This window comes from Artemia sp. Qi Xiang Cuo, chromosome 6, assembly GCF_049724085.1.
Source record: "Artemia sp. Qi Xiang Cuo chromosome 6, ASM4972408v1, whole genome shotgun sequence".
NCBI lineage: Eukaryota > Metazoa > Arthropoda > Branchiopoda > Anostraca > Artemiidae > Artemia > Artemia sp. Qi Xiang Cuo.
The window spans coordinates 10,288,122-10,305,853 of NC_142799.1; the positions used below are offsets into that span (position 1 = coordinate 10,288,122).

The 17,732-nt window shown below is 35.3% G+C and overlaps 1 protein-coding gene across 1 annotated transcript in view; it reads right to left on the bottom strand.

Annotated features, from left to right (window-relative positions):
• LOC148950854 (uncharacterized) overlaps positions 1 to 12,633 on the bottom strand; it is a 70,984-nt gene extending 58,351 nt beyond the window's left edge. Inside the window, exon 1 of the mRNA XM_089090048.1 lies at positions 11,714 to 12,633. Within this exon, the coding sequence (XP_088946174.1) occupies positions 11,714 to 12,400 (687 nt within the window). The 5' untranslated portion in view covers positions 12,401 to 12,633. The remainder of the gene's footprint in view (positions 1 to 11,713) is intronic.
• Positions 12,634 to 17,732: the final 5,099 nt, after the last annotated feature.

Below are 17,732 nucleotides of genomic sequence, written 5' to 3' on the forward strand. Positions count from 1 at the left end.
ATACGTCAAATCAAAATTTTGAGATAGCCATTTTGTTCAACATAGTCCAAGGTCAAATAATCATGCCTCTAGGTTTGACAACCCTCCTTCTAGCCCCCGGGACAATTTTGATCCGGTGACTTTGGGAAAAAATGAGCGTGGGTGGGGGCCTAGTTGCCCTCCAATTTTTTGGTCACTTAAAAAGGGCACTAAAACTTTTGATTTCCGTTCGAATGAGCCCTCTCGCGATATTTTATGACTACTGGGTCGATACGATCACCCCTGGGGGAAAAAAACAAATAAAACGCATCCATGATCTTTCTTCTGGCAGAACAAAAATACAAAATTCCACATTTTTGCATACAGGATTTTTAAATCTCTATAATATGGTTATCTGATACGCTGGATCTGATGGTGTGATTTTCATTAAGATTCTATGACTTTAGGGGGTGTTTCTCCCTTTTTCGAAAATAAGGCAACTTGCGAAGCCAGCGACTTGCGAAGTTTTAACTCATGAATAGGCCCGAATCTTTAGTAAAGTTCAAGCTGGGATTTGAAAAAGACTTGATATTTGGGATATGAAAATATTAATGTTTGCGGTCAACATTGATCGCGTCGGCGGCACGCCGCCGACAACTCACCGGCGGCGACGCGAAAAATCATCGAAGGCGCGCCACCGCTGCTATTTTTGGCCCCGCCACCGCCGGTCTTCCCTTATCGGCGTAAAGCTGGGGTCTAGTTCTGGTACACAGAGAGTCATTTGCACGAAAAGAATTTTCATCTCGAGCAGTATGTTTTTATTCGTCATAATACAAACACACAGCAAAAAATTACACTTCTAACTAATCAACGTTTTCAAAAAAGTATCGCCGTCTGTCCCCATTCACCACATTTCATTGAAAACCATATTTATTTTGTCGAAACTTAAACTACAGTACAAAAATAATAAAAAAATCTGCCAAAACACCCAAGATTGGCGAAAAGAACTAATGAAAGTAGACTGATTGTTTAATATATATAAGTTAATTTTATTATTTAATATATTATTAATTTAATATGGTATTAGATTCGCTTCTGGAAGCATCGGTAGTTCTGAAAATATTCACGTTGTAAAAGAGTAAATATTTAAAATATGTTTTTTTTTAGCAAAGGTAAATGATGCTCTGGCCTTTAGAAGACTTAAAGGACATTAGCACAGGCTCTTTGCTCTGGCTTCATTTACAGTCAATAATCAGTTAGCTGCTCATTGGTATTTTCCTTTTTAGTGTGTGTGTGTGTGTTTCATTTTTCTCTTTTTTGCTCTTGTCTCTTTTTTTCGTTCTTGGTTTGATTTGTTTTTTTTTCTTTCGCCCGGCATTCCCGGCTATAGAGCGACTTGCGCGGGGAAGGGAGCATCTTTGATAATTTGATATTTATGATATTTTTGGTTGGAATTTTATCTTAGTCCTTCTCCTGTCTGTGGAGATAGGTATTGATTGGAGATAGTATTTCTACTCTTTTTAGGTTTTACTTGATCATTGATTTTAATTTATATTCGTTTTGGTTCTCATCTACTCGTTAATAGTATCTTTTGTTCAATTTAAGTCTGAATTATTACCACACTTTATTTCTTCTCGCCTTTGGTTTAATATAACTCTTTACTATTCTTTGAAGAACTTCATTTTTGAAAAAAGATATTTTGTTTAATGAAGGGTTTTCCTTGAATTATTTTTCTATAAAAGTTAAAATTAGGCTTAGAGAGTCAGCTTTGAGAGGGCAGTAGCCCTCTTCTATTAAGGATAACCCTGAGTCTGGTATTAAAAATGAACAGAAATTGAATAATTTCTTTTTAAACAAAGTAAAGTACGACATTAAACCTCAATACAAAATGAAATTATTCTGTATGTGAGGAGAATGACCCCTCCTTAAGACAAGCTTTATGCTTTCCTAAGCTTTCCTAAGCTTTACGCTAAAGATTGAATTCTTGTTCTTTTTGCTCTAAGAATGACTACTCATTACTCAAGTACAAGCAGAATTGGAATAGGATAAAAAAAAAATCGTTTTAAAAATGGAAGAGCTTATTAATGTGGACAAATTTCAAGCCCAATCGTTTTGAAAGGCAATCGGTATGCATATTACTTACAGTAACCCATTAATTACCGTTGTATCACTCATCAATGCTGTCAGTATAGCCCTACACAATTTTAGCGTCAAGAGTGGGCGATAAAGGAAGGGGCAGTCATCCTTTTATACAGAATGAATTCTGTAAGTTGTGAGTCTGTTTTATGTCTACTCTTTACTATGGCTGTTTAGTTCCATTTGAAAAAAAAAACTTTTTTCTATTTAAGGTGATATGATATCTTCAAAAACAGTTTTGGAGCCTCGCATCGATTGATCGTCGCAAAGACACAGGGCCTATTAGCGAAATTTCCCAGGAGACCAGCCATCATCGACAGCTATTCAGAATCTGTGGTTTGGCTATGAAATTTGGTTGAAAAAACAAAGAAATGTAATGTCCATTCTGTCGGTAGGCTTGTTAATCGAACCCGGTAGCACCACAGGGAACTCTCAAAGCTTCCAAGTAGCTCAAGTGGCATTTCCGTTTAGCTCATCTATTGTGTTTTCCTAGTGAGTACTCAAGAACAATTTTAGCAACTGCCCTTTCACGAAGTTTAAAAGCAATTCTGCTCTGTTTGACTGAAAAAACAAATTCACACATTCTGATGATAGAAGTGTCATTAAATGAATATTCATATCTTCGGCACAAACTGGGGAAGTTAAATAGTTTTTCTAAGATATCCATGAAGGATATCTCCATGATCAAAGCAGGTGTCGGATCTTAGTTTTTGGTCGCTTACTCAATCCAATTACTTACGCTTATCCAAGCTCTAAAAATTGTGGCAAGACAATCCGATTAGCTACAGATAGTTTTGCCCCACGTAAAAAAAAGATTATAGTGGATGAGATAGGGTGATCCTTCAAGGTTTCGCATAACGTTAATGACACAAGAAACCCTCCGCAAGGCTCTATGGCTGGGCATGGGCCAACACAAGCTGAATTTTAGGGGGGAGGCTCCCCTGGTCTAATCGGCACTTCCAATAGTGTATAATAGAAATCTTAAAACAAAACAAAAACTATAAGGCAGTGTCATTCCGGCTGGGGGGGGGGAGGCTATATATAATTTTTTTCTCATTGTTGGCAGGTTCTATTTGAAGCCATAAAAACTGCTTTCTTATGATGCTCATTAAAGAATCCGCTTGGGCATTTGCTGTTTAACATCTTAATTTTTGAAGTCATTCAAATCAGATATGCGCAAAGAGAAGGGGCTAGACTTCGTGCATAATTTATAATTGTGTAGTTTATTGGTTTGGTTTGTAATTTCAATTTATTTTCGGTTCTAGGCTTCTTTCCCCTACAAATCCCACTGTTAAGGATTCCCTCCTTAAAATTCCCCCATGTAGATTCCCCGTGTGATTCCCCCGTGAACTTCAGAGGCCACCTAGAGCCTTCCGTGAACTAATGACCTGATGGACGGCTGGCACCCGTGGATGCAAGGTTCTATTAGCTGCCATAATCGGAACTTTTGGAAGTTTTGGGAAATCAAGAAGCATGAACAGGGCTACAGGAGTGTAATTGTCACTAAGTTAGCCCGCCCCCTTTCCTCAAGAGAAATAAATTCTTAAATGACCTTAATCTTCGACTTTGAGCATTTTGCAAACGTACGTCTACTAAACCCCCCTGTCCTTCTTGGAAGTCATTTTTTATAATATTAGTAGGTAGTTCTTCTATGTTGGCATGATGCTCAATACTTTTTTACAAACAGGTTATGAAAACTTTAGAAAAATTTCCTTGTCTAAACTATTGCTTGTTTATTTGAAATAAGGAATTCTATCTATCTTAGATTTGGTTGGTTCTGACTTGGCGTTGGATTCCATGCTATTTCACTTAAATTTTAGAACAAAGAAGAAACATCTCTTAAAAGTACTTTAGACAATACTAATATTCTATTTTTAAAGTGATTAGTTTCAAAAAAAAAGTTCCACAAACCCAATTTTTACACCTGGATCAAAATAAAGGTTTATTACTACCACCTTGCTTGTAGTTTTTAATCCCAGTTGGTGTGTCTCTGCAATTTCATCACAAAACCCAATAGTTGCCGCTAACTTTATGTTTACAAATTGTTTCCTTTAACCTTTATCTGACCCTGCTCTGAAAACTGAACCACATGGAAAAGACCAAAAGAATTAAAAGAAACAATAAAAAAAAAAAAAAATACTTAGTTTCTCTTTAGCTGCTCCATTTTACATGTGGAGCAAATTTTTCAGGAGATAATATTCACAATTCCTTATTAGTCTGTTTTATCTCCACAGTACTAAAGTTCTACTCACCGGTAATGATGTAAACCAAAGGCATATTTACCTCAAAAGAGACAGAGTTTCCAAAAAGAGCGCACAGTAAGATTCTGAGAATGGCCACCGCAAAAGTTGGAACCATTGAAAAACAGAAAGCCAAAAGAGTAAGAACGTCAGACGTCATCAACTCGTTTAGTGACACAACAGTGTAGTAGAACAATCCAGCAGCAGTTAGAGATGAAGCGAATAAAGATATAATCAAATCTGGATTAAATGCGTCATCAACATGCGACAAAAGATTCAGAAGTCGGGAATGAAGTAATTGCAAAAGCTTTAACCCCTCACCAGCCTTGGATTTTGCGGTGATTGTTTTGAAACTTTGGGCAATCAGTTTCAGCTTGTTGGATATTTCAAATAAAGGCACTAACAGAAGAACCAATCGAGCATGAGCAGCAAACAACCAATAAACTCTACTGGCGATGTACAACCAGCGGTAACGATATATAGTAGGATCTGCTATAAAAGGATCATTGAGATACGTGGTACCAAAAGCAAACAAAAGATTAAAGAGCACCACAAATATAAAAGTGATGCTACAAGGCGATTTTGGTAGCTGCTGCTTAAGTTGTGGAATAAAATGATTTAATTCCTCTAATATATTGTCAACTTCCTTTAAAGAATTTAAAATATAAGCAATTTTATTGACCTTCCGAACTGAATTCACAACGAAAAACACCCAATCTATTGTGGTTACAAAACCAATCAATCCCATGGTGACTCTGTTGACTGGATTCTCCATCTGTTCAGCAAACAAATACCAAAGGAAAGCAGAAAGAGAAATAGTAAGAATTTGCAGAAAAATAAATGGAATATCCAAGAAAAATTGTCGCTTAGTTCCACTTGTAATATAGCACCTTTTGTCATCTAAATATATATGTCTTAAAGTCCCAAGTCCATAAAGCCTTATCCAAAATAAAAAGAAATTATTCTCATTGCAGCATTTCTTTGAAGTACCCATGATTGCTACTAAAGAGACACTAAAATAGGAATCACATTCTATTCCGTGCAGAACAAAAAATTACTTACTTACTCATACATACTTAAACATGTTTGTATAAAAGCGACGCCTTGACTTACTTGATTAAACATCAACTGGGAAGTTTAAAGGAACACCTAATGTTGAACTAGCTATTAGACAGTCAAGTCAATAATTATTGATATTAATTTAAAAAACTTTTTCGACAAAATAAGTTTTTCAAAGAAAAGTAAAAAACTCCATTGAACAAAAAATTAGCAAAAATAAAATCAAATAATCTACCAAGCGTGAAACTATCACAAATCAGCATCGATACATAAATGAAACCCAATACGAACAGAAATTACAATAATTAACCGAGTCAAATTCAAAACGGGGAGAAATTAACATAAGTTGGGTGCAAAACCCCTATGCATTCCCAAGGCCAGAACAAAATTTGCACTTTACTGAAAAAATGTAAATGTTTTTACTTATATAACTTTAATAAATCAAATTATATAAACATTTTGATTACTAAATATCAGTATATGTATATTAAACTGACAATGCACATTCATTTGTATTTTTTCAGTAAAGTGCAAATTTTGTTCTGAAAAAAAAAATACTCTGGGAATATATATGGTTCTTTTAGCAGGAATACTCGTATAAACTTCAGAGACGGCTCATTTGATTGAAAATAGAAAGTTCTAGTTCCCTTTTAAAGAGTCAAAAGAGATCGAAGCTTAATCAGTCCCCACGCATCCTTTTTCCCCAAACCCAGCCTATAAAAATTTTGAGATAGCAATTTTGCTAAAAATAGTTCAAACATCAGATAATAAAATCTCTGAGGTTGACACAAACCCATTTTTTCACTTTGATATTTTTACTTTGATACCAGTTTTGATACTTTGATGAATATTTGATTTTTTTTAAAGTTTGATTTTGAAATAAGGAATTTTCAAAAACTTGAAATTTTTTGCAATCCAAAACGAGCAAAAATTAATTTAAAAAAAAATCCGAAAAATATGTTTTTAAAAGAAAAGTAAAGGCCATTTTAAACTTAACCTCAACAGATACAAATACATTTTAAAATTCAAACTCAAAACGACCATAAATTACTATTATAGAATAGATGAAACCCAGAACGAACAGAAATTTAATAAATAATCATAGCAAAAACATACAACAAGTAATAATATAAATGAATAAATAGATCTTAAAGCGAGTAATGCTTAGATTGAATATGAAAATTAAGCTCAAAACGAAATTTTTTTTTCCTATTGAAATATAAATGAAACTTAAAACGAACAGAAGTTAAATAAACAATCAATGCAAACAAACATGCAATAGATATTAATGTAAATGAATAAATGAATCTTAAAATGAGTGAAACTTAAATTTAATATGTAAATCAAGCTTGAAACGAAAAAAATCACTACTAACAAGAGTTTGGGTATGACCTCCTTTTCTCACTGTAAAAATCTAAAACCTACTGCGTCATTTGCGCTTTACTGAAAACTATGTGCGTCTTGAACAGTTGAACAGTCTTGGAAAGTATAAACAACATCAAATTGAATATTTGATGCATAATGATATTAATTGATGAAAGATCCATTCGTTCAAGAATTTATTTTACTGTAATTGTATTTTATTTTCAATGCTGTAAGAACTGGAAATGAAAATATTTGTAATATAATTCGTTTTCAGTTAAGTGTTAATGACGCATTGGCGATTGGTTTCTATTTACGCTTAGGGAAGGAGGCAGTATCCAAACCATTGTTTGTAGTGAAACTATATTTGTCTATCACAACTTTAAAAAGATCTAATAAATTAAAGAGAATATTTGATATATAATGATATTAATTGTTGAAAGTTCATCAGTTCAAAATTTTACTATAGTTTTAATGCTTATTTTCAATATTAAGTACAAAAGAAAACATTTGTCATAAAATTGGTTTTCACACACTGTAGGTTTTAGACTTTTACAGTGAGAGAAGGAGGTCACATCCGAACTCTTGTTGTAGTAAATTTTGTTCGTTTCAAGCTTGATTTGCATATTCAATTTAAGTTTCACTCGTTTTAAGATTTATTTACTAATTTACATAAATAGCTACTGTATGTTTGTTTGCATTGATTTTTTATTTAATTTCTATTCGTTTTAAGTTTCATTTATACTTCAATCGGAAAATTTGTTTTTCGTTTTATGCTTAATATTCATATTCAATCTAAGCATTACTCGCTTTAAGATATATTTATTCATTTATATTATTACTTGTTGTATATTTTTGCTATGATTGTTTATTTAATTTCTGTTCATTTTGGGTTTCATTCATTTTTTAATAGTAATTTCTGGTCGTTTTGAGTTTGAATTTTAAAAGGTATTTGTATCTGCTGAGCTTAAGTTTAAAATTAACTTTACTTTTATTTGAAAAAATTATTTTTCGGAAAGTTTTTTAAATTAATTTCACAATAATAGCGTAGATTAGAAGTATTTCCAGAAATCAAGAGACGTTAAATATCAATTTCTACCCCTCACTCCCCATCCCCTTTTTTCGAACTATTTCTGTATTTACCTGAAGGCTCAATGGGGGGTGGAAATATTTTTCCGACTTGTAAAAACGTAATAAAAACGTAGAAACACAAATTTTTGACGCGTTTTTTTTTTAATTTTCTTTTGTAAGCCCCCCCCCCCTTCGGAAAATACCATCCCCCCCTTCCCCGAACCAAAGTCCTGGATGCAGCCCTGGATATGGGATCTGGCAGTTACACCCCTTCCCCATACCTTAACAAAAATCTTATATCTTAACAATGGCCAACTTGCATAGCTTACAGCCCTTGCCCGGGGGCTAAAAGGAGGGGTGTCAAACCTGAAGGCATGGTTATTTGACCTTGGACTATGTTGAACGAAATGGCTATCTTAAAATTTTGGTCTGATGTGTTTGAGGAAAAAAACAGTCTGGCAGGTGGCTTGTTGCCCTCCAATCACTTCTGACTCTTCAAAAGGACACAATAACTTTTAATTTGCCATTGAATGGGACCCTCCAAAGTGTATACGACCACTCTTTCCATGTGACGGGCCCTGGGGGGTTGTTTCGACCCTGGAGTTTTAATATCTGATGGTTGAACCATTTTTAACAAAATGGTCACCTAAAATTTTGGGTTTATCCATCCAATAAACCCAAAGGCGTGGAGGGCGGAAGGGACTAGTTGCCCTCCGATCTTTTTTCACTCTGAGAAAATGAACTAAAAATTTTAATTTCCATTCAAATGAACCCTCTCTGAAGTTTATGCGAGCATCCTTTTCATAAAAACCACATATGGCCCCAGGACATAGCTTACTATTCCTGCCCCCCTCGCCCTGGGGGGATGTGTCGACACCAGAGTTTTGTTATCTGAACTTTGAACTATTCTGAAAAAAATGGCTCTCAAAAAGTTCTCAAAAGGACATTTTTAATCAATGATAATCAACTGACGGTTTGCATCGGAATAAACAATATAAAACCCCAATCCTCCCAAAAAAGTGGTTCCTAAGCCACGAAAGCTCTCTCCCTAGAAAGTGACTCTCTGAACCACGAAAACTTTCTAAATTTAAATAAAAAACGTGTTTATGGCACACGTGTTTACGGAAAGTTATTTTTAGGCTGTCAAAATACTGCAAAAAAATTCATGTGTCAAACAATCTAATTTCAAGATATACTAGAGAAAAAACGTGACTGCACATGATACAAATTACGATGCTTCAATGAGAGGGGTGTGATGTCGATAGCGGTGAACATGGACATTATAAGTTAAAAGTAAAAATCCTTAAAAGGTGAAACAGGCATGCGAAAACTGCCTTGTAAGGTGTAAAATAACCTATACAGAGGGCTATACTATCCCAAAGTTTTTCTGCCAAGCTGTAACTTCTCCAATATTTGAATATATTGCAGGAAAGACAATTCCTATGTCCACTAATATTAGGCTTTTTATATCAATGATATACATGGGAATAAACCATGATAATGACGGATGTGTTTTTTTTTATTTATATTTTTCCCCAGGTGCGTTCTTAGGAAATCAGTCGTCCTGCAATGTTAAGAGGGGCTGACATGAACCGACATTGAAGTTTCTACTTCTTTTGTAACCAACAAAAGAGATAGTTAAACAGAATAGTAGCCTTTCCTGCCATTTTGTGGCGTAAAAGGACAATTTTGGCCTGATAAAGACCAAAGTCCCACAGAGGAAAAATCTTGTGACAGCCAGTAGGTTCAGTATTTTGTGAAAATTCCAAAGATGGCCTCCCGAGGGAAAAGATTGCAATATTTGGTCTTGTTTCTAAAGATGAATAGTCAGTATGAACTGAACGGTTAATTTAGACGATTATCTTGTGGCTAAATTTGACAGAGTGGATCAATTTGTGGCTTCTCAATTTTATGTGCTGGGCTAAATAATGACGCAACGGCCTTTAGGGAGAATTTCCAGTGAATCATTCTGTTTGGTGAAGGAAGGGAGGATGCCTAAAGCCCTAAGAAGTACATTTTCAACCCTAAATCTGCTTTTAGTGACAAATTTGTTTGTTCTTAAAAAAAAAACAAGATTCTTGTTTGTTTTTTTTTAGCACATAGGACGATTTGGTGGAGGTCGTCGTCGAAATATTTACTAGTTTTTCGTCTTCATATTTTACCACTGGCTGAAAAAATCCTCGTTTTCTCACCGTTTTTTGGTTTTATTTATCAATTATTATTTCCTTCCCTCTCTTAGCTTTATACGTCATGTATAGCCAGTGTGGTCTTAGAAAGTATTTAAATCTCTTTTGACTCTAAAAAAACTGAACTAGGACTTTCAATCTCCAATCAAATGGTCCATCTCTGAAGTTTTTACGAGCATCCCTTCAATAAGAACCATATATTCCCCCAGGGCACAACTTACAACACCTGCCCTCGGGCCCTGGGGTGCTGTGTCGACCCCGGAGTTTTCATTATATGGTCTTTGAACTATTTTTAAAAAAAGCTGTCTCAAAGTTCTCATCGAATGGGTTGGAGGAAAAAAGGGCGTGGATGAGGGGGGAGGCTAGGTGCCCTCCAATCACTTTGACTCTTAAAAAGTGAACTAGAACTTTCAGTTACTAATCAAATGAGCTGTCTTTGAAGTTAATACGACCATCCCTTCCATAAGACCCATATATGCCCCCAGGTCATAACTTACAAGGGGCTCTGGGGGGTTTTGTCGACACGGGAATTTTTGTTATATGATATTTGAACTATTTTTAACAAAATAGCTATCTTAAAATATAATAATAAAAAAACATTGGACCCGTATGCTCTTTATAGTAATATTAAACCTCAAAATGAGCAGAGTTTATTCCGCATAGGACGAGGCGGGGTACCCCTTCCTCATCCCCAACTCCACCTCATCGTCGTATAAACTTTGAAAGATGCTCATTAAATCAGAAATTGAGAGTTCTAGTCTTTTTTTTCAATTAGAAAGGGTTTGGAGACCAGCCAGCTCCTGCCCTAAAACTGTTTTTGATATCTGGTCCTGTTCCTACCCCTTAGGACATCTGATCGACAATTTGATGTACTTACTTTGTATTTTCTCTTTGGCTGGTCAATTTTACATGTGGGAGAATTTTCCGTGGGGTGAATTTTCAAGGGGGATTTTGCGTGGGGGGATTTTCCAAGGTGGATTTTCCGGAGAGGGGAGGGTATTTTCCGAGAAGAAATGCCGGCTCTCAATTTTATCAAACATCAAGTGAATCAACTTAGGTAAATGGAGATCTGAATTAAATATCTATCCTAACCGTTTGCGATGTATGAAGTACGTGACATTTATAGGAACGAATGCACAACGCACCACAAGCCTACTATCTCTGAATCTGTGAAAGTTTATGCAGGTTTATGTACAAATTTTCGATAATTTTAAATCGACTAGCTATCTCAGAATGTTCAAGTGATAACTTAGCCATCATTGGAGAGCATTTATATCAGGGTTCTCTTATCTGCTTAACTTGATGGTATAATTTTTTCAATATCACTTGCCTTCATTGGATCATTTCCCAACTTTTTCTGAAATCGTCAAAACTTTCTCAAGCTCTTAGCTTTTGGTGGGCTACTTTAAACTTGATAAATTGTATATATTTGGAAGCCCCATAAAATATGTGATCCTTTTGAGGTATATATTGTTACCAAAACATATTGTATATATTGTTGACGCATATATTTGTATAAAAACAAAATATATTGCAAACTTTTCTTAGATTTTTGTTACTATCAGCTCAGTTCATTCCTTACTTACAGTTTGTTATTACGTTCTGTTTGATATTTAATATATTACTTAGAGTAGAATTGACCAAACATGTTGTTGTTACTTTACTGTGCATGTTGTTACTTCAAGGAAAAGATGTACTTACCTTTTCAGCTAGGCGGTCACCAACTATGGCTGTGACTGCGATACGAAGGAAAATGATAAACCCCAGACCGACAAATGTAAACTGATAAAAGAAACGCTGCCACACAGTCATGTTATGAAATGTTGTGAGGATAACCATTGCAGAAAAAAGTAAAAGTACTACGTGCACTGTTGTTGCCAATAATGAAAAAAGAATATCCGGGTTAAATATTTGATCAAGGAGTTTTATCATTTCTAGGAGACTAGAATGAATTCTTCTAAATTCTTCTAGTGACTTAAGGTTCTTGTCCATCTCTATAAGACTTCTCATTTTCAGATTTAAAAGCTCGAATTTGCGGGTCAGCATATTCCCAGCCGTGAAGAATAATTTCATTCTTAATTTGGATATAAGGAACCAGAATGTTTTAAAAGCACACCAGACGACCACCACCGATGTGATGGAAGATGTATTGCGAAGAATTAAGAAATCTATCAAACTTGAGGATAGTATAAACATCGTTCCAAAGCTAAGGATCAGAAGATTTAATCTTTCTTTTCTAGAGTAGTATGAATTCTGATTAAATTCCTTGAAAAAAGTGGAATCTAAATTAATAATGCAGTTGAAAAACTCACAAAGAGCTGATGAACGGAAAAGAGATGAAATAATAATTATAAGACAGTCCACTGAACTCGTGAAAATTAACCCCATAACACAAAATTTGAAAAGAAAGTCGTTGAAAGAAACAAACTTGATTGATAAAAACACAGTGGCCGCAGTAATCAATACAATATAAACAGCACCAATCCCTATTATTAGCCAAAACTTAGTTTTGCACACTTTAGCATCGACCTTGCAAGCCTCTTTTTGCGTATGGCATGCTGTAAGGATACCAAACAAACAAGAAAATGACACCAAGGATGATACAACAGAAAAGGCACAGGTATGACCAGACATTGCTGCAACATGCTGCAAGATTTGGGCAATTAATATTCACTGACTGATAAACAGAATAGATAGTTGCTTAGAAACCTTGACTTCAGCTATTATCTTTTAATCACAATACTCGAGCATAAAAGAAGCAATACATACAAAAACTAATTAAAAGTAAATAATGGTTAACTGACTAATAACTCCTGTTCGATAACATGGGCAGTTTTGGTGCAAACGATTTTTCCACTGTTCTATGTAACTTTTGGAAGTAGAATCCAATATATTCGTCTAGTAATTCTAGCTTCTGCGATAGGCGGTTCATATCGTTTTACATTTTAAAAGCTGTAATTTTTTCGTTATTAAAATTGAATTGGCTCTAACCCCCTGTAAAAAAAAAAGATGAAAAAACAACAAGAAAAATAAAGACTTAAGAATTTAATTCAAAAATATTAATGTATGTATTCACTATTTATAAGTAAGAACTTCTTTTATACAAATTTTTATCATGAAGTTTACTTTGACACACTCGCTGACGAGTACTACTGGTGTCGGCAATCATATGGCTATACCGTCATTCTTAATCTCTGCCTTCCGTGTGTAATATTTCATGTGTAATCCCAGGAGAAATTCCCGGGGTAATTCTTCACTCTGTTGTTCACTCCTGTCACCAAAGATTTTTAACAAACTTTCGGGCTCATGTTACAAACAAGAAAATTAAAGTTTGAAAGCATTGTTTCTACCAGCTCTGCATAATTCTCCACTTTATTATTTCCAAGGAGGCTCTATTACGATGGAGCCTATTTGGGCACAAGAGGGGACAATATTCAGGGATTCAAGATGGTATGGGATATTCTTAAGGAGAAAGAAGCTTTGAACATTTGTGAAAAACACAAGCCTAAATGTGTTTAGGAACGATGTCTGAAAAGATTTCTAAAAGATGTCTGAAAACTTGTTTTAGGAAATTATTTTATAATGGATAATGGACATTCAATGACAAGAGTAAAGGCGGCATGTGCCTGCCCTGAGTCTTTAATAGCACATTTTTCTTCAAGTACTGGTGATGAAAAGTTACTATTTAGTAAATGTGTTATTTTGTTAAATTCAAAACACGATGAAGAAAAGTAACTATTTAGTAAAGATGCTATTTTGTTAGATTCAAAACATTACATAATAAACAATAAACACACTTTAAACAAACAAAATTCAGTACTGGGGCTCAGATTTTATGAAAAGTATCAGCAATGAGTTTCTACAGACAACAGTAGTAGCCTAGAGTGTAAATAAGCTTTCGGTAGGGCGAAGGTGAATCTCATAAACACTTGGCCTTTTTCAGCCAGCTTCATTCCTAATGTTACAGTAACTGTATAATATAATATCACAGATTCTGTAATATTATATTGTGACATATTCCCCACATTAAAATAGCAACCGTATTTTAAATTCAAAAGTGTTCAAAAAACAAATTAGAATTACTAAATACCCTTGGACATTGTTTGAAAAAAAAAAAAAATCCAGAAAATCATAACAATTCTTGGCAGTATTGCCGCAGAAACCTTACATTAATTAGAAGTTGCCAGGGGTGCTAACCAGAAGAAAAAAATTGACACCTAGAGTTTGAAAATTTAAAATTACCTTCCCCTTTTGGATTGTTGTTTAAAAAACGAAATCAAGAAAAATTACGTAAAAGTTTTTCTTTTCTAAGTCAGGGTATTTCGGTTATACATTTCGGGAGCGGGGAGGAGGTTATACTGAACATCATTCTTATGTCCAAAATTCCTTTCACCAAGCAAAGCTCAGTCTTCTATTGCTGCATGTTAAAACTGGTAACAATAGAAAAAGAGTGTGAGTTCGTACCACATGTGTGTTCACACAAAATATTTAAATTGTGAGAAAAATATACACATATTATTTGAATCCATTTTGTGCAGCATGCTGATGCAGAGATAAATTTCCCACAAGTAGCGTTGGTGTTGTGTGAATCGCGAAATTTCAGTAATAATCCTTAGTACATTTATCTCAATTCTTTCTTTTTGAGCTGGTTAAAGGAAACATTTAGAAAAGCAAAGATAGTGAGAAGTCAGCAAAGGTATCATGTTTGCAGCGGTAGCTGCAACCCAGTAAAGAGCGAACAATAGCCCATAGTAACCAAAAGATAAAAACGTGTTTAGAAAAAAATGTCTAGTGAAAAAAAATTGTCATCTGACACTGATTCAGGAATGGTAACTGTTATTTTCTTTCACAGTAAAAATAAAAGTTTATTACGAAAATAATTTTACGATAGTTTCGAAAAAAAAAATCCTGAAACCCCTCGAAAATGGCGTCAGATCAAAAATGAAAAGTGTAACTTTGCAATCAGCATAGTTAAAAACCTTGTTCAGGGAAATTGCAGTCCCCAACCTTGGGCAACAAAAAAAATAACTTTTTTGCATGGGTAGCACTGATCTTCTCCCGTTTTTTTTTTGTTTGTTTGTTTTTTCTTTCTTTTTTTCCAGGGCTAGAGGTTTACCAGAACATCATAGAGAGATGCTAAATAGCTCATTCAAAAGCTATTTTTTACATTTACTTGCTTTTCATTAATTCCACCATGTGCAGGGGCCTTATGGCACAAAAATGGCACATTCTGTGCTATTTCTCAAGGGGCGGCGCTAGCGGGCTACAAAAGACAGATGTTTAATAGCTCACATAAAAGCTATTTCTCACATCTACATTTTCTTTAAAATTCCACCAACTGCAAGTGCTAGATGACACTAAAAATGGCACTATTGATGCCATGTCTCAAGTAGAAAAGCTAGGGGTTAGTGGGCTGCCAGAACTTCTTAGAGAGACGTTTAATGGCTGATTTGAAAGCTATTGCTCATATCTACGTGCTTTTAATCAGTTTTGCCATCCGTAAGTGCCAAAGAGCACAAAAGATGGCACCATTTGTGACACTTCTTGAGTGGAAATGCTTCAAATTATAAACGGTACCATTGTAACATCTATGGTCCAGAACCCTTATTTAAAGATTTCCAAGAGCCCCTCCCGTATGCTCTGCAAGTGCCACATGACACCAAAATTGGCACTTTTTGTGCCATTTCTCAAGGGTTGGGGCTGTCGGGCTACCAGAACCTCGTAGACCGATATTTAATAGCTAATATCGCTCATGTCTACATGGTTCCTATAAATTCCACCATCTGCAAGTGTCAAATGACACTTTTGGTGGCATGTCTAAAGTGCAATAGCTGGAGCCCGTGTGCTACAAGTACTTTTTAGAGAGGTGTTTAGTGGCTCATTTTAAAGTTATTACTCATATCTACGAGCTTTTATCAATTCTATCATTCGTAAGTGCTATACAGCACTAAAAACAGCACTTTTTGCGTCAGTTCTTAAGTGGAAAAACTTGGAAGCATAAAACGGTTCCATCGTAATAATTATGTTCCAAAATTATTCCCTGGAGGTTTACAAGAAGCCCTCCCGCTTACCTTCCCTTCCCTCCTCATTAATAAGTTTCATAATCTGTCTTCTCACCAGGAAGCTATTACAACATTAGCTGGCTACCACACCATCGTAGAGAGATGTTTAATTGCTCATTCAAAAGCTATTGCTCATATATACTAGGTTTTTCCAAATTCTACCATTTATTAGATTTCAATGTTAGCTAGTTCCTTGGTAGAAATTGCAGTGAAACTTTTGTCTTTAACACGGTCAGCCGACTTGAGGCTCGCAAAATGATTTTTAAGAGATCGAATGCTCTTAAGAGAAAGAAATTAACCAAATGACAAATAGTTTGATTATGCAACGATGACTATTCCTTGAAGTGCCTCCCCTTCCTCCTGTTCGCACCCTCCCCTTCCCTCCCCTCCCCTTGCCACCCTCCCCTTCCTCCTGTTCGCAAAAGCTCAAATTCACAAAACATAGCTTAATGCTCTCATTCTTTACAATAGAAACTTGAATTAACTCAGTGTTTCAGTTTCATAACGTTTTTTAATACCCAGTGCTAATATTCTCTTAGAGGTTTTATCTGGATAGATCATTTTAATCATGCTTGCAGCGGTATCAGCAAGCTAGTAAAGAGCGAACCACAGCCCATAGCAACCGAAAGTTAAAAAATGTGTTTTAAAAAAAATCCCTAGTTTAAAAATTGCAATGTAACACTGAATCAGAAATGGTAACTATTATTTCAGTTTGTCTTAAAAGTAAAAGTGTGTTCTGAAAAAAAAATTTATGGTGATTTCACAAAAAAACCTGAAACTCCTCGAAAATGGCGTCAAATCAAAATGAAAATTGTACCATTGGAATCAGTATGGTTGAAAACCTTGAAAAGGGAAATTACAGTCCCCTTCCTTGAACAAAAAGGAAAATTCACTTTTTTGCATTGGTAGCACTGCTCTGTCTCCCTTTTTTTTTGTTCTAGCAGGGCTAGGGGCTGACCAGAACATCATAGAGAGGTGTCTAATAGCTCATTAGAACGGATATTACATTTGCTAGGGCCCTTTTTAAGTTACCAATGGAGGGCAACTAACCCCCCCCCCTTCCTAAAGGCTCCCCTCAAAGTCATCCAATCACAAACTTGAGATGACCATTTTGTTCAAAATAGTTCTTTGAACAAAATCAAATCTTTGGTTTTGGTGATGATAGGACCCTCCATAGTCCCTGGGGAAAGGGCTCCACACTGTATCAGTATCGGACATATTTATATTACGCGTATCGGTATGAGCGTATTGTTATTGGGCGTATTGGTATCGCAGGTATCTAGACAGATTTTTAATAAGTCATATAAAAGATATTTATCATATGTACGCCCAGTGGCGCAATTCCGTCGAAATCCTGGGGGATGGGTGGGGGCAAAGATGGAGCCAATTTTCCGAAATCAAGTGAAAATGATAGTGATAACTGAAAAACGAGCCATATATTACCATAGAGGCGAAGATATACTAAAGAAAACTGACCTGTTTTTCTGGATACTTGAATTATGCAGGCTTATCTTAGTTTTGACAAGATTTTTTTTGCAGAAACTAAATTTCTGCTGGGGGCAAAACGAGGTTAGGGAGGGGGGGGGGCGAAAATGGGGGCACTAAAAACAGCCTTTTTGGTGTCATGTCTCATGTGGAAAAGCTGGGGCTAGTGAGCT